This window comes from Ursus maritimus, unplaced genomic scaffold (genome assembly GCF_017311325.1).
Source record: "Ursus maritimus isolate PB19 unplaced genomic scaffold, ASM1731132v1 scaffold_2, whole genome shotgun sequence".
Taxonomy (NCBI): Eukaryota; Metazoa; Chordata; class Mammalia; order Carnivora; family Ursidae; genus Ursus; species Ursus maritimus.
In genome coordinates, this window is record NW_024424452.1 from 100,922,068 (window position 1) to 100,946,879 (window position 24,812).

General features: G+C 56.8%; 1 protein-coding gene across 1 annotated transcript in view; it reads left to right on the forward strand.

Moving 5' to 3' along the window:
- PKP1 (plakophilin 1) overlaps positions 1-23,203 on the forward strand; it is a 47,217-nt gene extending 24,014 nt beyond the window's left edge. The window contains exons 3-14 of the mRNA XM_040636440.1: positions 6,611-7,005; positions 9,452-9,596; positions 10,514-10,721; positions 11,736-11,913; positions 13,230-13,344; positions 14,901-15,056; positions 15,887-16,063; positions 17,355-17,508; positions 17,872-18,058; positions 18,826-18,910; positions 21,765-21,871; positions 23,068-23,203. Of these exons, the coding sequence (XP_040492374.1) occupies positions 6,611-7,005; positions 9,452-9,596; positions 10,514-10,721; positions 11,736-11,913; positions 13,230-13,344; positions 14,901-15,056; positions 15,887-16,063; positions 17,355-17,508; positions 17,872-18,058; positions 18,826-18,910; positions 21,765-21,839 (1,875 nt within the window). The 3' untranslated portion in view covers positions 21,840-21,871; positions 23,068-23,203. The remainder of the gene's footprint in view (positions 1-6,610; positions 7,006-9,451; positions 9,597-10,513; positions 10,722-11,735; positions 11,914-13,229; positions 13,345-14,900; positions 15,057-15,886; positions 16,064-17,354; positions 17,509-17,871; positions 18,059-18,825; positions 18,911-21,764; positions 21,872-23,067) is intronic.
- The last annotated feature ends 1,609 nt before the right edge of the window (positions 23,204-24,812 follow it).

A 24,812-nucleotide genomic window follows, 5' to 3' on the forward strand; every position in this document is an offset into this window, starting at 1 on the left:
AGGTCCTTGCTCCCCAGACCCATCCTGAGAGTTCCAGGAGCTAAGAAAAACCCACTTCTCAGATGTGAAAGGGGAGAGTTTCCAGAGATTTTCAGAAAATCCATGTTTTCCCACAAGTGAGCCATGAAGCAGGGAGTAGGGCGTGGAGACAGAGCTGGGTGCTGGGGCTGCCGCAGTGGTCTGTCCAGATGGCAAATGTCACGGAGCTTTGGCTCTTGGCAAGGTGCTGGGCACCCAAGTATATGTTGGGCCCTGGTGCCCGATAGCACCAGGAGCCGCGGTGGGCCTGACCCTCCCACCAGCCTGGGACTCAGACTCGGAGCCTGGAGCCCATCAAGGCATGATGCCTCATCCACCGGAGTTGTGAGCTCCCTGGAGAAAGCAGCGCCATCTTGAAAGACCCACAAGCCACAGCCTGAAATTTGAGATTTTTTTGGATCTTTTCTAGTTGGGCTGCAGTTGTCCAGATACTTTAGAAAACTCGTTCTGAATCACCCACATTTCTTCTTACTCCCCTGGTCAATACAGGCTCCCAGTGTCCACCTCTCAGAGGTGACAAGGGACGCTACCATTATTAACCAGATCTCTGATGAACTCTGCACTCCCAGGATAGGCATCAAAACTTTCGTGAGTTTGGGGTTTGTTTTTTTTTTTTACATTTTAAAAATTCAGGTACTAGAAGATCCCCAACACCTGACATGAGGCTGTTTCTGATTCCTGTTGTGCCTCATCTGACTGACCAGACACCCACCAGCCTCTGTCCTTCAGTTCACAAACTGGGGTTCCCTCCTGAGTAGGCACTGCGGGTCTCAGGGTGCTGAGGGTGGGATCAGGGGTAGCTCCTTTCTGCCCTGAAGGACTCCGCAGCAGGGACCCACCCACCACTGCCGCCTCCAAGCAGAACGGGCTTGCTCTTTGCCCAGGTGTCAGGGCTTCGAAGTGCGGGGAGGTTCTGCTCGCCACACGCCACACAAAGCCACGTGCCAGAGAAAGAAAGGAGGATCAGCCCAGGGTGGGACCCCCTGCTCCTGGCCAGAGAGGGAGTGGAGCCCAGGAGGAGACAGGGATCGGCACTCCCCTTGCCGAAGTCCCACCTTTGGTGACTCAGGCCCAGCAGCTCTCTGGCTGTCTCGGTGACTCCAACTGCTGAGTAAGCAGCCGCCCCCCAACCTCCTGTGCAGAGAATCCCCCACGCCCTGGGGCCCTGACTGCCCCCTCCTGGGCAGCCCTTGCTGAGACAGGACCTGTGCTCTCCAGACCCCACCCCCCACGCCGTAAGAAGTGGAGCAGAGCTGCCACACACATCGTGAAGCCCCCTCCCCGCCTCTTTCCCCCCACCCCCGTGACTGACCAGCTGTGCCCAATCCCGACTAAAATCCCAGGAGGATGAAAGAGAGTGAGAGCGTGCCTACCGCACCAGGGCACGCGATAGGCACGGTGGGGAGTAGTAGGTACAAGGGAAGGAGCAAACGGAATCCGTCCTGGAGGCATTTTCAGTGCAAGTCCTTTCTCAGGAGGGGCTTCACCCGGCCCAGGAGGCACGGGGACCCCGTGAAATTGTGTGTGTGCACGCGCTCTCATGAGAAGGACATTGGAGAGTACATGGCTGAAGGTGGCCCTGCTGGGCACTGCGCTGGGGGTGTGACTCGTAGGGAATAGCAGGGTGTGTCCCGCAGGAGAGCCTGTTTGGCCGGCCCCACCTTGCTGGCAGAAGCTTGGTTTCAAAATGGGCTAATAGCTGGGGACACAGACACTCTTTTCATCTCGGTCTGCCCAGCACATGCCTGGCTCCTTCTGTCTGGTCAGCCAGAGCTGGACTAGAACTCTCTAGGCTCAGCCAACCAGCTAGTAAGGCCCAGGTCAAGGGGTAAAGGGAAGGATCCTGGACCCCACACACACACACACACACCTGAAGCCACTCTGTGAGACTGGCTTGCCTCATCTGGAAACCCTCTGCCTTCCTGGCAGCTCATTTCGTTGTCAAGGACTCCCTGTGGCCCGTGGAAGCTATGGGAACCCCCCCCCCGTGCCAACCAACAGCCCACATTTCCACCCCCGGCACAAAGTCCCATGGCAAGTCAAGGCACTCCTTCGGGCACTTGCGGTGAGGCCAGCCTTGTTCCAGGCACAGTAAAGGGCATCTTTGCCTTGGAGAACTTGGGGAAAATGACAGAAACCATTAGCAACTAAAGAACACACAAGGTCACAGCCAAAGAGGGAGTGCAGATGAGGAAGTCCAGCTCTGCACATGATGGAGATCCGGAGAAAGGACCTTGGTTGGGTCAGAGCAGGCTTTGTGCAGAAGACTGGAGAAGAGGCCTTGGAGAAACATAGGATTTGGGAGGAGGGGCAAGCAAAGCTATGCAGGATGGAGAAGAGGCTGGGCAGAAGCAGGATGTGGCCGATGTCACCAGACAGCATAAACGGGTGTGCTGGGGAGGGAAGAGGTGGCCGGACAAGCAAGGGGCCCAGGCTGGTGAGTTCTTCTTGAAAGAAGCAGAGAGACACTGTGGGCTTGTCAGGCAAGGAAAGCTGTGTCTGAGGAAGGTCCAGTGGATGGAACCACCAGGAAGGCACCAGGGCCCCAAGGGCTGGGTTAGAGGCTGGCGGGAGGCACTGGAATTGTTCAGTAGCGAGCTGAGGCTTAGCCGGGCCACAGTCTGGGCAGTGGGGGTGGGAAAGGAGGAGTCAGAAAGGATTCTCCATTGGAGGGAGAGAAGGATGCCATCTCTTCCTGAACGGCTGGTCACTGTCGTGTCTGATGATCTTGGGCCAACAGGAGCTCTTCCAGTTTGGGGGCCTGTTCAGACTGAATGGGACTTTCAAGGGGAAACTGACTATATTCAGTTCTTTGAGGTCCTGGGTCTTGGGCTGTGTTAGTCTAGTCACCCTCCAGGACTCAGTTTCCTTGTCTGCAAAATGAGGGAGTTGGCCTCTGAGCACTTCCTGACATGACGAGGAACAGGAAAGGGGGCTGGGGAGCATTCAGCAGGACAGAAAATGCCGCAGTTTTCCAAGAAGGAAGGGGAGAAAGATGGGTGAATTACAAGACCTCAGTCATTAGCAGAACGGGAAGCAGAGCAGGGCCCGGCTGGGAGAGGCTCCTTGCGCAGGGCAGCTCGCTCTGGCCCACCTGGAAGGTGGTTGCAAGTGTTGACCTCCCGAGAGCCCCACTCGTCTTCCAGGTGGAGAAACATGTCTCTCTGGACACACCCTGGGCCTCCCTTTAGCTATCCAGCCCAGCCTACTCTCTGGTTGAGGGTCATCTCTGCCCCCAGAAAGTCGAGTTTCTAGCTTCTGGAATGTTCTGATGCATGGACCATACCACGCGAAGCCAGAGTTTCCCAAGGAAGCATGAGCTAACCAGACAAGGGGTGTGCGTCTGTGTCTCACTGTCCTTTGTATTCAAAGCAGAGGACGCTCCCAGCAGATCGCTATCGGAGTATGGGGGTGTGCCTGGGAGACCCGGCACTGGCAGTGACGCTCTCCCACCTGCTGTGGGCACCTCCGGCTGCTGCTGCTTGCTCGGACCCAAAAGGGAGGGTTTGGAAATGCGTGGGGGCATCCTTGCTAGTCACAATGACTGCAAGGCGTGCTGGCATTTACCGCCTGGGGGCCAGAGGCAACTAAACATCCTGCCGAGCTTGGGGCAGCCTGCACAATGAAGAATTGTCCTGCGCCAAATGCCGACAGCGCCCACGTAAAGAAACACCGCGTCATTCCATTCCGTCATAAAGCCGAACAGACAGGCCACACTCCTCTGTTTTTCTGAAACCTATTGAGGCCTGTTCTGTGGCCATTGGGTGAGACTAGCATGGGGCTCTGAATACTAGTGTGTACCCCTTTCCTGGACTGGCCCGGCCTCCTGGGTTCGTGTCCCTCAAGTGCCAGCCTGGTGGCTCCTTTAGGTGTGGCTTGGGTGATGTACAACCCTTGGCCAGGTCCTAGAGGCCCCCAGTCTGTCTCCAGTCTGAGCATCGGAGGGACACAGATGTCCCTACTAAACAAACATTTACATCACGCACTGTCCAAAGCACTTTACATTCTTTCACTGAATTCTCCCCACACTGGATACAACTATAATCCCAGTTCTACAAATTAGAAAAAAAAAAAAAAAGGAACTGAGGTGTGTGTGTTTAAGTAAGTTGGCCAAGACCTCCCACAGGGCAGGTGACATGGCCAGGGCTCGGCGTAGGCAGTGAGGCTCCAGAGTCCATGTTCTTGACCACTGAGTCTCCCTGTGCCCAGGGAGCTGGAGGAATGTACCTGGAGTCCCGAGATTTCAGCCTGATGGACAGCAAAGGGGAAAGGTCACAGGGAAGGCTGGTGACAGCCTGCTTTGTCTGAGACTTGAAGGGAAACCAAGACCCCCTGTGATACTAGGACAGGAAAGGGCCTAGCAAAGAGGAAGCTTGGCTCCCAATTGTCAAAGTAACAGCAAAAAGTCATGATGACGCGAGTCACCCATGGCTGTCCTCAGCCACCAGCAGCCATAACCCAAGGAGCAGGGGTGGGGCTCCCGGGAATGGGTGATGCCAGTGGGATGTGGCTGGGGGGGCAGGAAATGCAGTCCCACAGGGTCAGCCCTGCCTTCTCCACCACGCCTGCTCCCCCGCGGGCGCAGCCAGCACCCTTCCCCTAGGCATCCCACCCTCGCCGAGACTTGGCAAGGCTGCCTGTTGCTCCTTTTCCCAGCCCAGGAGAGCAAAGCCCAAAGCCTCTGTCAGGCTTAATCAGCATGATCACATTTTCGCTGGGCTTGGTCCAGGATGAGCGTTTGGACTCCTCATCAGGTGTCTCAGCTGACGTCTGGGAGTGTCATTTACTGAGAACAAGAGAGTTCCTTGTTGCATTTCCATTTAAGGCTTAGCCTGCCACATGGGAGTGCTCAGCCTTCCCTCCGAAGTGCTGTCATCGCCTTCCCCCACCCTGGGAGGACGGAGGGGTGAGGGGTGTGGCCACTGGCCTAGAGCAGGGGAGGCCTAATTGCATACTTTGTGCAAGGTGTACATTCCATGTCAAAAATGCTCAGAAAATTGCCCCACTCCCTTCCCTCCCTTTCCTCTTATTGCTCATTTATGCCTCCCCAAACACCTGCACACCTGCTCCCTTTGAGGTAGGTTGGTTTGACCCAGTTTGGGGAAGAAAACTGTGCCCACCTGAGTGCCCAGCTGAGCTTGTGGGTAGAGGAGATGAGAGTGCCATTGCCAAGGTTAACAGTTTGTGGCTTCTGACTTTTGGATGCCACTTCAGACTGGGACCTTGACCCACGGTGGTTTCCTGCTAAGACTTTCCCCGCAGAGATGAAAGGCGACTGGCCAGGAGAAGGCCTCTCCCCAGACTCGTGTGGCTAGATCTGGTGTGGAGGAGAATAACCCAGTTGTCCAACTACGTCCCCTACACACACACACACACACACACACACACACAAACACACACACACTCATGGGGTGGGGCAGGCAGGCTCTGGGCTGCTAGGCTTGGCCCTGGCTCATCCCAGCAAAGGTGAGATCCAAGTCAGCACCTGCGTGGAGACACTCTCCACAGGCTCGGTGTTACCCTCTAGTCTGAGGACAAGTCAGAACAGGCAGACCCACCACCAGCCTGGGCTCCTGGGAAAGTCCCCCTTCAGCAGATCTCTTCTGAGCTCATTCCCACCAAATGTCCAGCTCTGCAGGCTCTTCCTAGGGAGGCCGCATCCCCAGTTGAGCTCACACAGAGCCCCGGGGGTCTCCTCATTACCATATTCCTATCGGATTGAGCCTCTGCCCAACCTCTCCCTCCTGCAATCCTGACGGCAAAGCCCAGGAAGCTCCCCTTGCACCCCACCCTAAGCCCCTGGGCCTGCTTCCATGTGGGCCAGTGCTCTTACCAAAGAAGGCCCAGGAGCAGAAGTATTTTCTCCCTTTGGCCTGTGAGGGGTTCCCCTGGAGGGCCTGTTACCATTCGTTTCTTGCCCTGGCAGGGGGGAGGCCACATGAGGAGTCCAGCAGGGAAATAACAGTGCAAAACAGTCCTGGCCAGAAAAGGAGTAATTTCTCCCAGGCTGAGTACAAGCTGGCCAAGGAAGGCTGGCCATGTTGGAAGTCGCTGATGTCTGGGAACGGCACGGGATGACAGGGCAAGGACTGGGGGACACGGGCGCAGGCCCAGCGTCGCCCTTCCCTCTTGAGTTGGAAGTCCCCTGTCTTCTCTGGGCCTGCAACTCCCCACCTGGACAGGGCCATCCACGCAGGACTGGATGAGTGGCGACCCCCCCCCCAACAGTAAGAAATGCATTCTCCATCGCAGTCCAGCCCACAACACAACACGTGTCTCTACTGCCTGCCTTGCACTCTGAGGGCTTACATTCCAGCATCTACCATGCTGTCCTGTTTTCTTAAATGTCACAAATCAGCTGCATGGATTTCATAACCCATAATAGGTCAACAACCTGCAGTTTGAAAAAATAAGATATCGGATGATGGCCAAGATGCCTTCCGCTCCAACCATTCTCGGATTCCATGAACATTATTATGGAGGCTGGGGGAGGACGGGGTCCCATGGCCAGCTGGATCCAGAGTCCCCGCTCAGGCACCTCCACTGAGCCTTCCTCCCTTTCTCTGACCAGATCTACAACGGGACCCTCAAGCGGGAGAATGACAACAGGCGCTTCAGCTCCTACAGCCAGATGGAGAACTGGGGCCGGCACTACCAGCGGGGCCCCTGTCCCGCGACGGGCGCCGGCAGTGACATCTGCTTCATGCAGAAGATCAAGGCGAGCCGCAGCGAGCCCGACCTCTACTGTGACCCTCGGGGCACCCTGCGCAAGGGCACGCTGAGCAACAGGGGCCAGAAGACCACCCAGAACCGCTATAGCTTCTACAGCACCTGCAGCGGCCAGAAGGCTGTCAAGAAGTGCCCCGTGCGCCCGCCCTCCTGCACCTCCAAGCAGGACCCCGTGTACGTCCCGCCCATGTCCTGCAACAAGGACCTGTCCTTTGGCCACTCGAGGGCCAGCTCCAAGTAAGTGCTGCCGGGCTGGGCGGGGGTCCAGGGTGGGGGCCAGGGTGCGGGCAGATGGTCAGCCTGACTGTACGCTGTGAGGGAGCTGCTGATGATAGAAGGACCACCTCGGTCCCCAGGGGTTCCTTGTCCCGGCCTGGGGGTGTTCCTGGCCTCGTGAAGTTCTCAGTGTGAAGGGGGAGACAGAACCCAGACATTAACACAAACGCATGGGGTAAGGAGGTTCCAAAGGGTCCCAGGTTATGAACAGAGGGAGGCTAATTAGAGAAGGTTAGCTCAGCCGGTGGTTCTCTAAGGGTGTGCCTCCCAACAGCAGTGGCAGCATCACCTGGGAACATTTTCGGGTTGCACCCAGACCTACAGACTTCCCACTCGGGGAGAGGCCGGCGACGTGTGTTTTAACAACCCCTCCAGGGGCTGAGGGTCTGTGATCTTCGGCATGCAAATCTCTGTCCATGTTCTGGAAGAGCAAAGGAGTCTGGCCTGATGTGGACGATGGGCAAGGGGGCCATGTTCCACCGTATAGGACAACAGACAACCAGGACAGACAGACACCAAACCAAGGGCCTGGAGCGAGTGCTGGAGAGCAGGGTGCATCTCCTGTCCCCCGACACCGAAGGCCCAGTGAGAACGAAGGAGATGAAGTGGGGTGTCCTACAAAGAGCCACAGGCACAGGCTGGCTTGGGGACGGCCACAGTGTCTCAGGGGACATTGGGCCTGCCCTCCAGGGCTCAGAGCTCCGTAGACCTCCCTACTGTTCCTTATCACCAGCTAATGATCATTTATTCATTGATTTGACAAACATTTACTAGGCATCTACCATTATTACAGAGATTATTCCAGGATGTTCCAGGATGTACGATACATGTAGGGGACACAACCAGAAACAGAACAGCCCAGAGCTACCCCAGGGCTACACAATTAACTGATAAACTGCCCTTCCTAGAGCTCCAGGAGCTTTGCGGTCTTCATTGCTAAACCTCATAGCCCCTTCTAGGCAGGTGCTAGAACTCCTGAGGCGGAAACAAGGCACAGAGAAGTTAACTCACTTGCTCGAGGTCACACAGCTGATGTAGCATCCTGTGTTCTTCCCCACTCTGAACTCCATTGTAAAGCTGGACCTCTCCTAACTACTCAAAGGCCATAAGGTGTGTTTGGGATGATCTGGAGAAGGGCTAAGAAACCCTCTCCCGTGGAGCAGGGACGCGGGCAGCATCTAGCCCTGGCTTATTGCCCTAAGCCAGAGGCCCTGAGAGGACAAGGTCTAGGTAAGACATGGAAGGGGTGTATGACGAGCCATTTAGAGATGATGTTTGACAGGCAAATGTGACATTTTCTCGACGCAGGACAGGAGTGCTACTGTTACAAGCCCAGAGAGCTCTGCCCCTTGGGTGATTGTTTCCCAAAATGGAGTTAGGATGCCACATTAAAACCATGAATATTTGCTGAGCATTTACTATGGCAAGACTGAGGCCAGTGCACTTGAGGAAAAGAAAACGGAGGCCAGTACAAATGCTGAGAAATTCCTAGTCGGGTGGGGCTGGGTGCCACAGAAAGGGCTGCCCCTTCCCTGGGAATTCTCCACCTCTGTTGCCTGTTGACACAGGCAAGTGGAAAGGCAGCCCGAGAGTCAACACCACAGGAGCTGGAGGGGTTCCTAGAAGAGAGGTGTCCTTTCCCTGGAATGTTCAGGGAAGTGAGACTTCAACGAGACACATGTGTGGTGAGGGGAAGGGACACCGCCACACCTGAGCCCTGATTGGGGCTCAGTGAAGAAGAGAGTCTTGCTGGAGTGGACCTTGTGAGGGTCTGGAGAGTGTGCGAGAGGGCATAGCGGAGCCAAACGATTAGGTTGAAACATGAAATGTTTCGTTCTGTGGCTCAAAATGGTTGACTATCAGCCATTTCCTATGGTCCAACTTAACATGTGCCCTTGGATAGTAGTCTAAGCATTCTTCACTTGAAGCTGCAGGACGGAGAAGCCCCTGATGGGAACAACACAGTGAACCAGGTTTTAGGACTGCTAGTCTGGTAAAAGGGAGGAAAATTTTGGATAGGGGAGCTTGGAGAAGAGAGCCAATTGTGGGGGTCTCTTGCTCTAGTCCCAGTGTGAGTGATCATGGTCAGAAGGAAGGCAGTGGCCGTGAGGGTGGGAAGAAGGAGCAGATTTGAGAATTTTTATGTAAGAAGAATTAGCTGGACTTGGGAGAGATGAAGGCATTGATGGATGAATAGAGACAGGAGGGAGGGAAGATGCATGGTTGGGTGAGTGGATAGATGGATGGATGGATGAGTGGATGGATGGATGGTTGGATGGATGGATGGATGGATGGATGGATGGATGGACAGCCTGTGGCAGCTTGGGCATACAGGGGGGAGTTCTGAGGCCCTGGCCCCGGGACTCCCAGCCTACCCTGGAGCCCACCCACTGCCCATTGCCCACAGGATCTGCAGTGAGGATATTGAGTGCAGTGGGCTGACCATCCCCAAGGCCGTGCAGTACCTGAGCTCCCAGGATGAGAAGTACCAGGCCATCGGGGCCTATTACATCCAGCACACCTGCTTCCAGGACGAATCGGCCAAACAACAGGTAGCCGGCTGCACACCTTGTCCCCCTGGAGGCCTGGGCAGGGACTGGGCGTGTCAGCCTGACCCCATTTGGAGATGGGTGGGGGCATTTGTACTTGCTCCTTCTCACCCCGCCTGGCTGCCTGGAGGGAGGAATGCGCTTGGCGTTGCCCAAGATCACAGCTGGGCATCTTAACCCTCTAGTTGAGTGGACATTGGTCAGGCGTGTCTCCCCCACTGGTCACATGGAAGAAACCACCATGAGTTCAACAGAAATCCCTTCCCAGATGCTACTAGAGAATATGACTGCTTTCCGCACGTCAGCTCCCTTCCCCACCGTCCATCTGTCTGTCTCCGCCTCTCTGCCTCTCCGTCTCCATCTCTCTCCCCCTCTCCGCAGCTTGATCCTCTTTCTCACCTGGCGTCTGTGATGGAAGACAGGGCTTATTCATGCCTCCTGAGCTTGGCTGGTGGGAAGGACGCCTATAGGGCTCTGCAGCTCAGCCCAAGGGTGGAGCGCCCTAAATGGGTTTTCTAGAGATTCCACCATCCATCCGCATCAAAGTTCCTGCCACAGGAGACTGAGTTCTCCTGGGAAGGTCTCCCTGACGTCTGTCCTGTTTTAGGATTTTGAAGTATATTTATATTGATTTCCTCCTCTGGTCCTCACCACCATATTTCAGAGGAGGAAAGTGGGGCTCAGAGCAGAGGAGCGCCTTCCGGAGGGTCTCCTGGTGAGGGTGTGGGAGCCGGCATCTGAATCGTCTTTGTTCCTGGTCTGGTCAGTTGCTCTGACTCCACACCGCTCATTTATTTTGGTTGGCTTGAATACTTCTGAACCAACAGTAGACTTTTGGGGCTGACAAAAATCGCTCTGAGTCGAGTATTAGATCAGCCTCCCCTCCCTGACTGGGCAAGGCGGCCCCCCTATCCCAACAGGTCTATCAGCTGGGAGGCATCTGCAAGTTGGTGGACCTCCTCCGGAGCCCCAACCAGAACGTCCAGCAGGCTGCGGCTGGGGCCCTGCGTAACCTGGTGTTCCGGAGCGTCACCAACAAGCTGGAGACCCGGAGGCAGAATGGGATCCGAGAGGCTGTCAGCCTCCTGAGGAGAACCGGGAGCAGTGAGATCCAGAAACAACTGACAGGTAGGGAGCCCCAGCCATAGAGAGCTAGGGGTCGGTGGTGGGCAGGACTGCTGGCTGCAGCCCCTCTAGGCTGGGTCAAAGCACAGCTGTGCAGATTTGACCTCAGGCTAATATCTGGGGAGCCCCGTGCTACCGGCCTTGGCCAGATTAGTGGTGTCCAGACAGTGCACACTCACAAGGGGTCAAAGTCTTTTTTTTTTAAGATTTATTTATTTATTTGAGAGAGAAAGAGAATGAGAGGAGAGAGGGGCAGAGGGAGAGCGAGAACCTCAAGCAGACTCCCCACTGAGCAAAGAGCCCAACTCTGGGCTCAATGTGAGGCTTTATCTCAGGAGCCTGAGATCATGACCTGAGTTGAAATCAAGAGTCGGACGCTTAACCGACTGAACCGCCCAGGCGCCCCAGGTCAAGGCCTTTTTGAAAATAGAAGGCAAAGGGTGGAAGGCCGGTGTCCAGGCAGGATCCGTATTCAGCAGAGCCTGGGATCTGTAGGTGAAGGGGAGGAAGGGAAGTTGATGAGAGCAGGGACCAACACGTCTTAAGCACCTTCCTGTGTCCAAACAATACGCTAAGCCCTTGGGCCGGGGCACAAGAGACAGAAGGAACTCTGACACCCTGACTGGGCTGGGAAGACGAGACCATGCACAGACTATGACCAGTATTTCTGGAGTGACTTTCAGGTGGAAAATAGAGAACACTAGAAGACTCTGAGTGCTAACATTTATATTAAAGACCATAGGTCAATCAAATGTTTCTTGACCACCTCCCATATTCATAATTTGACCTAGATAAAGAACTCTTGCTGCTCCCTGCCCTCAAAGAACCTGCAGTCTCGTTGAGACAGTGGGAAGCGGGCTCAGGAAACAATCAGACACGAGATCGAATAAACCAGGCCTACTTGGAAGGTTGTGTTTCAGTAGGGCTCATGTGTCAGAGCAGGCTGGGGGTGGTCCCCCCGTTGCCTGGGGTCTTCTGAGCCTGGCATGTGTTGAGTCGATGGTCCCCAACTTCCAGGGCTGCTCTGGAACCTATCCTCCACTGACGAGCTGAAGGAGGAGCTCATCGCCGATGCCCTGCCGGTGCTGGCTGACCGGGTCATCATTCCCTTCTCCGGCTGGTGCGATGGCAACAGCAGCATGACCCGGGAAATGGTGGACCCCGAAGTCTTCTTCAATGCCACGGGCTGCTTGAGGTGAGAGAGGAGCACGCCCACGGGGTCTTTTTGCCCCAGTCCTGGGCCTTTGCCCAGGCAGCCCCATCTCGGGCTGGACTCAGCCAGGACAGAGAACGTAAAATGTGGTCTGGCTGGCACTGGTCTTCATGGGCAGATGCCAAGAAACGGGGCCCTGGCGTTCCTGACATCCCTGGATCTAGATAAGGATCAGAACTCCATGACCTCCTTTAAGGGACCACTGTGGACTTAGTTAGAAATCTAAGAATGGAAATGCCAGATCTGAATATCCAAACTGGTTCAAACATTTCCTTCTCCTCCATTTCCCAACAATGCATTTCTTGTATTACCTCGAAGAGTGTTCTTTTAGACAAAAGTCTGCTGATTGGCTCCTAATGAGTCACTTCCCAGCTACGGGGCTAACACCAACTGCCATATTCAATGGCATGAGATGGCATGGCTCTCCCCAAAGTCTCCTGAGTCCCACACCAGCATGAAGCAAGGCCCCTGGGAGCTGCTGGAGGAGAGACGTGGGTATGCTCATTCCAGGAGAGAGGTTGCAAGCCGGTTGTGGTGCCGGTATGGAGGTGAAGCAGTGGAACAGGTCCCCTTCAGGGTCACACCTTGCCCTGATGGGGTTTGTTTTCCCCAACTCCTGGGAGCCCCAGAATGAGGGGTGAGCTTCTGTGTCTCAGCTTGCGCTCCTTCCTGTCAGCCTCCATCAGTGGCCTCCAGTGAGCAAAGCCGGGGTATTAAGCACTTGATGGGACTGCAGGGCTGTTGGTGGCAACGGTAACCACATTCGGCCTTCTCCAGGCAAATAGGCCCAGGATGCTTCGGAAGGAGCCCACTGCTGGGGCAGAACAAGCTTCCACGGGGAGGGGGCATCTGGCCCCCAGCCGAGCACCCCTCAGCTCTTTTCCCAAATTCTGCCTCTGGCCCCACAGAAAGAAACTGGGCAGGTGAAGCTTCCAGCCCCCGTTCAACAGGTGCCCAGTAGTGGTAGGGAATGTGTCCCGGCCTGCTTGCAGCACTGGAGCCCTTGACAGTCAGGGCTGGGGCCCAGGTGGGCAGAAAGAGGGGGTGGGAAGAGCTGAGTTCAAATGAGAGCCCATCCAACCTCAGCCAGGATGGGGCGGAATTGGCTGAATGGTCTTTCCTTCTTTCTTCCTCATTTCTTCTGCCCTGCTCTCGTCCTACCAAACCTCCAACCTCATCCCCATCCCCTCTGCCCCCTTCCCCCCCGCCGCTCTCTCCCCTGCATGCCCCCCAATCACTGTCTTCACTATTCCCCACTCCTCCCCTGCTTCCTCACCCGCTTTCTGTTCTCTCCTCAGGAACCTGAGCTCTGCCGATGCAGGCCGCCAGACCATGCGAAACTACACGGGGCTCATTGACTCCCTTATGGCCTATGTCCAGAACTGCGTGGCCGCCAGCCGCTGTGATGACAAGGTGAGCGTGCCCAGGTGGCACCCCACCCCGGCCCTGGACCCCAGTCCTCTCTGTCCAGCGCTCCAAGGCCCAGGGCCTCCCCAGAATCAGTGAGGGCAGCTCCTTGGACTCTAGGTCCTGACATTTTTTTCTCCCAGGCTCCACGAGGCAGGTCTGCACTCGAGGGGCCCTGAAGGCATGTTCTAGTGACAGGACAGACGCCCAGAGACCGGCCAGGGAAGGGGACGGCTGGCTGCAGAGTGCTCTGCTCGCTGGGGACAGTGGTTACCGAGGCGGGTCCGCTGTCCCTCACTTAGAGGCTGTGTGAATGCGGACACTTCCATGACGTCTCTGTTCTTCCGTTTGCACTTTGCTCCAACGGAGATGACCATAATCCATCTGCCTGGGTTGGTTTAAGGGCTCAATTAGTTCGTAAGCAAGACACGAAGCGGACCCGGCACTGAGTGAGCTCTCCGTGAGCTGAGTCCCGCCTGCGGCCCCAAGGAGCCACACTGTTGTCCCCGGGGATCCTCCCTGCGCCGAGGCTCCTTCTACCACACCGGCTTCCCACCGCCTCCCAGGGAGGCCACTGGCCAAGCTGCCCTCCCGTCATCTCTGGGCTTTGGGACACACCAGTACACACAGACAGAAAGTCCCCAGGTGACAGGGGACTGTCTGGGCACCACAGGCACTGGGATCAGCACACAGTTTCCCTGTGGTGAGAGTTTGTCTCTCCCTCCTCCACTGGAAGTGACAACAGGGCCTCAGGAGAGAGACGGTCCCTCGGATGCTCAGCCGGGGCCCAGGGGGCATCGTGCTTTTCCACTCCGGATGCAGCACCCACCCCCCCACCTGTGTAACCCAGACCCTGCAACTCTGAGTCGCTCAAACCCTTTCAGGGCCAGACGTCGTTAGGATGGTCAGTCTCCTGGCCCAAACCCCAGCCTGTCCACGAGGACAAAGGCTAAGGCTGGGAGACGCAGCCGCGGCAAAGTCCTGGGTCGCAGGTGTCACTGCCCATGCGGAGTTGGGCAGCACGTCTGCTGTCAGAAGCCGAGGACTAGCGGCCGTGAGAACGGGGGTCGTAGGGGCGTCGGGTTTCGATGGCTTTGAACCTAAATACACTGAGGCTGCTCCTGAGGGAGACGTGCGGGACAGAGGTGCACCCTTCGAGAGCCCGGTCCCACCACCGGCACCGTGGCTGTCGTAGTAGAAGCAGTGGCCGCTGTCTGTCGTGTCCTGCGTGCGGGGCCCCATGACAGGCACTTCAGGTGTGACCCTCCCAGGAGCCCAAGAAAGTAGGTGACTTCAGTCCCATTTTATGACTGAGAAAACCGGGGCCCAGAACACTTGCAAGCCACTTGAGTTCATGCAGCCAGGAAATGACAGAGCTGGATTCCAATCCAGGCTCCAGAAGGGTGACTGGGAGAGCTTCTCAGACCGTGGCCGTGCCCGTGTCATCTCTCCTGGAGCCGCTGAGGGGCTGCCCTCTCTCACGGGCAAGGGCGGGGAGAGAGCCGGGGATGCCCTCAGGCCAGGGCCCAGGCTCAGGAACCCTGCTTCTGCTTGGCCCCCAGTCCGTGGAGAACTGCATGTGTGTCCTGCACAACCTCTCCTACCGCCTGGACGCGGAGGTGCCCACCCGCTACCGCCAGCTGGAGTACAACGCCCGCAACGCCTACACGGACAAGTCCTCCACCGGCTGCTTCAGCAACAAGAGCGATAAGATGATGGTGAGCACGGACGACGGAGCCAGGGCCTGCTCCCCACCAGGAGCCCCGCTGGGCTCAGCTGCCTGGCCCACCCTTTCCTCTCGGGCCCCCAAACCTGAAACCAGCCCAAGGGGACAAGCCGATGCCAAAGCCTGGGCCTCGGGCTGGTGCCGCACTCTGGGAGCCGAGTACAGGGTGTTCTGTCTTGCATACAGAGGGGATCCGTGTTCTTGAGAGTGTAGGAGCTCAGACCACCCAGAGGTCAAAAGCTCCAGCCCTCCTTTTGCAGAGCTTGTCCTCCCTTACTATGTGATTGATAAACTCGGCCCCATCTTCTCCATTACCCTGGAAGGTTTGGGGGTAGCCAGGACTCTAAGCCCTCTCCGGCCCGGTTCCCACCAGCTCCCAAGCCTCCCAGGTCCCCCAGAAGCAGGAGGGCACTGTGGAGGGAGGGTCAGTCTTCCCCGCTGGGTACAACTGTGGAAGCTGGGCCCCGGACCACACCTGTGGGCCCAGGGTGGGTCAGGCTCGGGGTCTGACTCTGGGAAGGGAGGAAGCATCATGGTGTGAGACCCGAAAGCAGTTGGAAGGTTTGGGCAGAGGCTGGCCTGCCCTACACTTCCCAGGATCCCAAGATTGTTCTCTGCCTCCCTCAGAGACAGCGGGGAGGACCATGGCCCCTGTCCTCACTCAGTTCTGCGGAGCTGCTATAATGAGAAGAAGGGGCACCGGGGCAGGTGCTTGCCAGGTCCCTCCCATCAGGAACCAGGACCCTGGAGTTGGGGGGCACACAGAAGGCTTGGGTTCGGTGCCTTCCCAAGGCTCCCTGCTGACGGGCCCTTTGTCCTCAGAACAACAACTATGACTGCCCCCTTCCGGAGGAGGAGGCCAACCCCAAGGGCAGCAGCTGGCTGTACCATTCGGATGCCATCCGCACCTACCTGAACCTCATGGGCAAGAGCAAGAAAGACGCCACCTTGGAGGCCTGCGCCGGGGCCCTGCAGAATCTGACCGCCAGCAAGGGGCTGGTAGGAGCGGCCCCTCCTCTGCGCCCACCCCCATCACACCCCCATTTCTCTAGCTCGAAGCCAGCGTCTGCTCCCTTCCCTGTTCTCCCACGAGCGTGTCCTCGGTCTGAGTCTTAGCAATCACCTCTGGCCTGCGGAGCTCGGTTCTGCAGACACTAATAGAGGCAATGTCCTATGTGATATGGAGGAGCCACGAGGGAAGAGAACTAGCCCAGCCCTCTGGGAACTTCCAGGCGGCGGCCAGGTGACCCCACTCCTGCTGGATTCTGTCTGTGCCTACAGAGTCCTCTTTGCCTCGTGATTGCCCCATGCTGGCCCTGTCTGGGTGGGGGACAGGGATGAAGGGTGTGTTTGTGGCAGGAGGAGTCTCCTGTGTGTTGAACTGACAGAGGGAAAAACAAAGGGTTTGGAGCATGGGCAGATCTAGAGGAAGATGTGGCAGAATCAATAGAGGTTTTGAGGCCAAGTATAGTTTGGAGGACACGATGGAATGGCACTGAGCCATAGGAGGCCTGTTGCAATCAACAAGCATTTAGATGGGGAGGCAGCCAACAATCCCCCATCTTTACTTGGGACAAAAGAGAATCAGTTGGAAGCAGGACCGGGGTGAACTGAGGTAAGGAAGGAGCTTTCCTGACCATGAGAGGATGGAGCTGGGGGTCTTCAAGAACTCTAGACCAGCCTGGGACCAGATGACAGCGAGGATGTCTTTGTTCTAGAGACGCGGATGAGCTGGCCTATTTCCAGGGGGCCCTGGAGTATATCTCCATGTGGGCACGGACCCTCTCTTACCCGTCTTTGTCCTGGGCAAGTACACGACAAATATGTGTTGAGATCTCCGGAGGTATGGAAGTTGGAATGTGGTCAATGCTTCTCTAATTGACACTAGCACTGACCGTGGGGTTTCACGTGAGCAGACCCTGCCGGGACATGTAAGAAAGGCAGAGCTGAGATCAATAGCTGAGCAGGGGCGTCTGACCGTTTCGTTAGACTGAGAGTCGATTCAGGGCCCCCATGAGCGAGTGGTCTGAGACTTCCCTCTCATCACCCGTCTGGGCTCTGGGCTGATCCAGGAGTAGAGATCAAGGTCAGGAGAGGTAGGGGTGCATTGTCGCCTGGGTGCTCCGTTCATTGCTGGCACAAGAGCAGATTTGTGTCTCTCTTTGTTCGTGCTTCCAGCATGAAAGAGAAAAGGTGCTGGGGTTTCTTTTTTGTGGGATTCCCTGGCCCGCTCCCACCATGGTGCCCGGGAAGCCGCGGGCTAGGTCCTCACTCTGTCCTTCTTTCTCAGATGTCCAGCGGCATGAGCCAGTTGATTGGGCTCAAGGAAAAGGGCTTGCCACAAATTGCTCGCCTCCTGCAATCTGGCAACTCTGATGTGGTGCGGTCCGGGGCCTCCCTCCTGAGCAACATGTCCCGCCACCCTGTGCTGCACAGAGCAATGGGTAAGCGCCCCCCATAGCATCGGACCAGCCCTCTCCCCCAGGCCTCTAGCCAGGACATTCCAGAGCCTGCTGGAAGGTCCCCCTCTAAACTTTCCCTAGGGTGGGCATTCCAAGAGGGGAAGCTGGCCCAAGAGAGGCTTGGAGGGAAGAAGGGACAGGTCCCCTGGAGATGGGGGGGGCAGGTGTGCAGAGGTCCCAATCTGGGTCCCAAGCCCTCAGCTGGAGCTAGAATGGAGCCTGGAGAGGTCACCTTTCTAGGAACCCGGGTGAGGACAGTCCGGGACTATGGCCCCAGAGGGAGCCCCTCAGCCGCTCTCTCCCTCGGTCATGTGACCCTGTGCCCTCCACTCCTTTCTCTCTCAGGGAACCAAGTATTCCCAGAGGTGACCAGGCTCCTCACCAGTCACACCGGGAACACCAGCAACTCAGAGGACATCCTGTCCTCGGCCTGCTACACTGTGAGGAACCTGATGGCCTCCCAGCCGCAGATGGCCAAGCAGTATTTCACCAGCAGCATGGTCAACAACGTCATCAACCTGTGCCGGAGCAGGTGGGCCGGGAGGCGGGTGGTCTCCTCCCCACACCCCCTCACCCCCCCACCCCCTCACCCCTGCCCCATGCAAAGCAGGCCGTCCCGTGACTCCCTGTGAAGTCTCAGAGGCACAGCGGGAGCAGTACCTAGTACAGAGAGGAGAGCCAGGGCAGGGGAGGCTTGAATGCAGAGAAGTTCCAGAAGCCAAGAGCACTGTGGGTCACCGGCGGGCACTGGATCCTTAGGGGGTCGGCAGGAGGAATGGAGCTGCAGACCCTGCTGTGGGGGAACTTTATTCTACTCCATGGGACTTTCTCCTGCCAGGACAAGGGCTGGGGGATCTTCCCCCTCACAGCCCCCAAGGAGAATCCTACGACATTTCTTTTTTTCTTTTCTTAAAGTCTTTTTTTTTTTAATTTTATGTATTTATTTGAGAGAGAGGGGAAGCACGAGCAGGAGGAGAAGCAGAGGGGGAAGCAGGCTCCCTGTTGAACAGCAAGCCCAATGTAGGACTCGATCCCAGGACCCTGGGATCGTGACCTGAGCCAAAGGCAGACACTTAACCGACTGAGCCACCCAGGTGCCCCCTAGGACACTTCTAAGTGGGCAGGGCCATGGGGTCATGCCCACTGCACAGAGTGACCAGCCCAATGGGGCTCTTCTCTCACGCACCCCTGGGGCCTCCACACATCTCTAAGACCTGAAGGTGAGGGGAGGAGGGAGGAGGGTGTCATTCTCATGTCTCCCCAAGTCTCACCCCACAAATGAACTTCCTGCCTGCCCAGTGCCTCCCCCAAGGCTTCAGAAGCTGCCCGCCTCCTCCTGTCTGACATGTGGTCCAGCAAGGAGCTGCAGGGCGTCCTCAGACAGGTAAGGGCCCACACTGTTGACCCCCGCCCATGACGCTCTCCTGCACCTGCCGCCCTCCACACAGAGAGAGTCAGAGCTGAGAGACCAAAGTGCATGACGATGAACGTGGTCACACTCTGAGCAAATCTCTAGGCTAGGATTCTGGGAAGGTGCCGAGTGCATGGAGGGAGGAGGGAATCAAGGAAATGTGTGAGAGGCCTGGGGTGGGCTCCTTTAGGGACAAACTGAAAAGCAAGGTGAACAAAAGGTACAGAATTCATTTGAGGGCGTGATGTGGCCACAGAGGTAGGTTTGGGCTAGATTACCAACCCCTTTAATCTCTGCGAGAGTTTGCCCTTGGCGCCGGGGAGCCATTGCGGATTTGAGGGGGAGAGCGTCATGATTAAAGCAACACTTGGAAGCCTCGCTCGTTGCCAGGGGCAGGGCAGAGGGGACTGAGAGACGCTGGAGCGGCTGTATTTGTCGAGTGGTGACCCTGGCTCCTCTCTGTCCTCAATGCCTCCCAACCTCATCAGACACAAAGTCTTACCCCAGGTCTTAGTTTACCAAACCTCTCCACACTGACCTCTACTGCTCCTGCAGTTGCCATTCTTCGGACAGAGATGTCGGCAGTGGTGAGGCCAGAACAAAGACAGGACGCGGAAGAGACTGGTCAGAGTGACCATGCTCGGGTGCAAGCCTGGAGACACTGTGGCCACATTAGCAGAAATAGATAGTTTGGGGAGAGGCCAAGGAGGCTTTGTGGAGAGAGGGAGAGCAGTCCTGGTGTCAGGAGGTCAAGTCTGAAGGAATTGGATTGGGGTGCGGGTGTGGAACCCGAGGAGAGAGGCCAGGCTGCCACACAGACGGGAGCACTGGGCAGGTGGAAGCCCCGAGAGCAGGCAGGACCATCATGGGGCACAGGTGTGTGGGAGAGTCTCGGAGAGTAAGGGCAGAAGCAGGGAGAAGACCCTCACCTGGGGGCCAAGGAGAGCGAAGGGCCAGGGACCAGGAGGAGCTGTGCCAGCTGTGGCCTGGACGGGCTGAGGCCCATGCGGGAGGAAAAAGCACGGGAGGGGGCAGGCAGTGGTTCCCAGGGCTGCTGAGGCAGCAGGGAGGACGGAAACCAGGGAGGCCGCTGGATGTGGCAATCCGGAAGTCCCAGGCCACCTGTCACTGCTGGCAAAGCAAGGGGAGCCTCTGGGACCCCTGCCATGGGTGAGAAGGGGCGGGGAGGGACAGAGTGGGGCCAAGGGGAGAACCGCGCCCCTCAGTGTGGCCCAGGAAGGAGGGAGACAAAGGCATGGGTAAAAAGACCCCTGTTTAATGACAGAGGGGACCCAAGCATCTCTGTCGTGAGATGCAGAGGTGTGGGCAAAGCGGGGGAAAGTGAAAGGGCAGGAGGAGGAGGAAGACCTCAGAACAGAGGGGACGCAGGGGCTCAGGAGTGGCCTGATCAGGTAGAAGAAGAGATGGGGAGACACCTGCCCTGGGGCTGAAGGCGGAACTGCTCTTCCTGCAGCACAGCAGGGAGACAGGAGGGAGGCCCATGGAACCACAGTGGTCAGAGTCTGCAGGCCACAGCCACTGGTGACCCGTGTCCTCTGTTGGACAATCCAGTGCTCTGTCCCAGCAACACCACAGTGTGGGCAGGCTTGGCCCCATGGCAGCTGCTGGGGAGACTCTGCGGGAACGGGGGTAGGTGAGGAGACTGGGTGAGAACTTCCTCAAGCTTACCCGGAAATACTGACAGCACACCCACCCTAAGGCCCCCAGAGAGTTCCGCCATTCAGTCCCCATTCTCCCTCCAGCCGTACTTGGCAGCAGCTGCCACGTGACGAGGGCCGTGTTTCTGTCCCCAGAGCACCGCACATCCAGCGCCCCCTGGGTCCTGACAGCCACAGTGCGGTGGCCACGGGGCTGTGTCCACCCTGCAGAACAGGGGTTCGCCCCGATGCAGCGAGTCGTGGCAGGAGCGGCTGGGACCCAGGCATGCTCACTCCTGGGCTCTTTCCACAGAATCCAGCCAAGCTCAACAGGGGCGAGCAAGCAAGTCTGCGGTGGAAAATCACACATCATGTGATTCATGCCCAGACCAAGCCGGCCTCGGGCTTTGAACCGCCTGGTGCCTGGCTCCCTCATGTTCCCACAGGCCGGGGAGAGCTGACAGGTTCTTGGAGCTCTTGGCCGGCACCTGGCGCCCCTCCTCAAGGGCCTCTGGGCCCCTTCTGCTGTCCTCACTCACTCCAGAGCATTTATTGAGCACCTGCAGTATGCTGGGAGAAAGAACAGAACCAAGATCCTGTCACTCCTCAGCAGGAGCTCAGGGGCCGGCAGGGCTGCGGCGGGGGGGGGGAGAGCAGATGGCTGAGCAGAGCCCTCAGCGTGGCGGCTTCTCACCAGCAGCTCCAGGCGCCTCTCTGGTTGTGAGAAACACCGGACATGTCCTCGCTGCCAAGAGTTCTTGTCAAGATTTGAAAACAAAAAACAAAACAAAAAAAACCCACAGGGACAGTCAGAAGGAGGAAAAACAAACAGCTTTCCTAATCTGATTCTGGTTATTGTTCTGTTTAAAGAGTATTGAGTACGAGCTGAAGTCCTCAGGCCTTAATTCACATTTCTGCAGATCCGCATAGGAAATTCAGAAGTGCTGGTAGAGGCCCAGACACACTCTACTAACCCATGGCTAGCGATGGCCGTCTGTTTGGTTGCACATTTAATCAGGCCACGTTTAGCCCTGACACGCATGTCTGATGACTCCAGAGGGCTCTGGCTCAAGGCCAAGGCCAGTCTGGGAGGGCAGTGTCTGGCCCCGGGGAAGTCCCGCACTCTCGTCCTGGAGCATTTCATGCAGCTGCTGTTTCTGCCCCTGCAGCAAGGCTTGGATAGGAACATGCTGGGAAACTTAGCCGGGCCCAACACCCTCAGGAACTTCACCTCCCGATTCTAAGAAGGGGCTGCCAGAGCAAGGACGGATTGCAGGTAAGAATCAGCTCCCCCAGGGCAGAGGCACCTCCAGGACCCCTGCGGCAGCCTCAGCCGGTCTCAGAGGGAAAGGCCAGGCCTGTGCTTCGTGGAGGCACAGAAGTCTCCTTCGATTTAGCAGACAGCCTGGCCGTGGCCAACACAAGGCCTGTGAGGACAGCTGTATAGGCCACTTGGCCAGGGTGTCGTGGGCTGTCCCACCACAGGATATTAGGGATGTGCAATGTCCTGATAGCATCAGTAGACCAGAGGTCTGGGCAGAACTTCTAGGTACAGCTGTGTAGGTTACGCACCGCACAACCTAGGTGATGCCGTTCACGTGGACCATGGTGTGAAGGCCCCCCCCCCCGCAGTGATACAATATGTCATTCTGAGTTTGCACACCTACAGCTCACTTTCTTATCCTTTTTATAATTCACTTTCTAGTCTGTACATGCCTAATGTGGATAAGCTTATTTCCAGCTGATGATTCCAGGGACCAAAAACTCAGAACCCGTATCTATGACAAAGGCCTGCAAGCCTTAGCTTCCAGTAGAATCACCTGGGCTGCTTCTTAAAACACACACCCCTGGCCCCAGCCCCAGCAGTTCTGACTCTGGAGCTCTGGAGTGAAAAGTGCATTATTAAACAAGCATCCAAAGTGTTTCTGAGGCAGGTGACATCATCAGCCTTCCCTAGAGGGTCACCAGAGATGGCCCTGGTGTGGGGCCATCTGCAAAGAGCCAGGGGTGAGGAACAGGGTCTCCTGAGCTGAAGGGGGCTTCTTAGCACCCTGGCTATCTGCCAGCACCCCTGAGGAGAGTCCTGGTGGGGGACAGGGCTGTAACTCTGGTCCAGGTGAAGATAAGTAAGATGTCAGACACCTTCTCCTGGCAGAAAAGCTTCAACACGAGGATGGAAAAAGAAGACAAAAGTCAATAGCTTCTTAATGGGCAAAGTCTAGACCCTCAGGGCTGTGCGGGGCACCGTGCTGGCCGAACAGGGTGGGCATGGCAGTGTAGGGACAAAGCTGACAAGCTTCTGGCTCAGCAAGAGCGACCTACAAATGTGTCAAGGGTGACTCGGAATCCCCTCGCCGGCCAGGGCGCACATCCGTGTGGATGTGGGTAGAAAGGGGTGGCAGTATTGGCTAGACCTGCTGGTGTGGGGGTGTCTCCCTGGAAATGCTAACCAGATGACCTCTCCTTTTCCAGAAATGATACAACCCAGCTGAGAAGACCTCAGGCCTTGCTGGAGGGGTGATTCTGCCCACCATGTGCAGTGTTTGGAAGAGTTCAAATGCAATTGAGAACAACCCTGAAAACTGTGGATGATGGAAATATTTCTAGATTTTTTTTTCCTTGGGGGAACTGGCGGGCAAGGGGGGTTGGGAAGGGTGGGGGGGGACTGTTCTTGAGTTAAAGGGGCTTATGTTTCATGTCAATACTTCTTCTGCTGAGAAATGGTATATATATATGTGTATAATGTGAGTGTGTATGTGTGTGTGTGTGTGTGCGTGCACGTGCCTGCATGCTTGTGCACGAGTGCCTAGAGCATGGCCACAGACTGCAAAGAGCTAAGTCCGCTGTTTCTGCAGCTCACGGGGTGGTGAAAAGCACTCTCATGCTCCCACGTTCCTACACAACCTGTACTTTCTGTTTTAGCTGCCCGCGGTTCCCAAAATGTGTCATGCCAGGGTAGGGAGCAGAAGCCTTGCAAGGGACCCATCTCCGGGACCAGGGGAAGGGGGGGAAGTAACTGGGGCTGGGGCCAACCCTTAAGAGCCAGCTTTGCAGGAAGGGCGGCTGGTGGGGCTGTTGAAGTTCGGTGTATTTCATGGGAAACTTCGGTTGTCTGATAATGCCTCCCTTCCCGCAGGGCCACAGGACCTGGGACTGGACAGGGTGGAGTCTCCAGAGGCTGGGCCAGGACAGTGACGCTTGCTTTGCTATCCTAAGTCTGCTCTGGGGGAGTAGGAGCCAGAAAGATGGGGCTGGCCATTCTCTTGGGCTGTGTACCAGTCAGAGGCTTCAAGGACTTATCTGTCTGTTTCAGGAGGAAGAAGGCAAAATGGTGCTCAAAGCCAAAGAGCTGCTTGGAGAATGGCAGTTCACTCTTTATTTTACCAGTGGTGAGGGGGACAGGCTGGGGCTGGACAGGCACCTGCTCCAGGCTCCAGTGGGACAGTGGCCGTTTGGAAATTAACCAGGAGAATACTTCCCTGCATGCCTGCTAAGACTCAAGAGAGGGAGTGTTCTGGGTCTCCGGAGACTTGGAAGATGGGAATTTGGATAGACCAGGAAAGGGAGCAGTCACTTCAGGGCACGAACAAACCCCAGCCCCAGCCAGAGGCCAATCCCACCTTCTCCTGAACCCCAGCCATCCTGTCTCCGCACTGTCTTGGGAAAAACCACAGAGGATGTGATATAAGAGGCTTGTCAGGGGCACCAGCCACACCCGAGACCCCAGACTCTTGTGCATGTCAGAGGAGAAGTAGTAGAAGGACCTCCTGAGGGCCTCATGCAAAAGCTTGCAGTAAATAGCCCTTAGGAGACACTGCAGGCTAGAGCAGAACATGGGTTCCCAAGGCTTCTGACGTCCGCCTCCACCACCCGTACTAACATTGTGGGCTCAGCTAGGAATTAGCTGCCTGGGCCGTAGCCTTCTCCAGAAGAGTAAAAGGTGCTCCTCACTTTCCATTCCTCGTCATCTGCCTCCCAGGCCCCCTGCCGCCCACCCTGCTCTACCCCCCAGTCCAACCCCGCTTCTTACCCCAGCAGGCAGAACCGAAAAGCACCCTTCTGGACGAAGTACGTGCCTGTTAAGACAGGTGACAGACTGGGGCCAGGCCTGTGATGACGGGCCATTTAATCAGTGTCCCCCGCTGCTGTTGGGTCCGTGATGCCTTCCCCCTTTGTTGCTCATGATGGAAGGCCTCCTCCTGACTTCCCTCTATCTC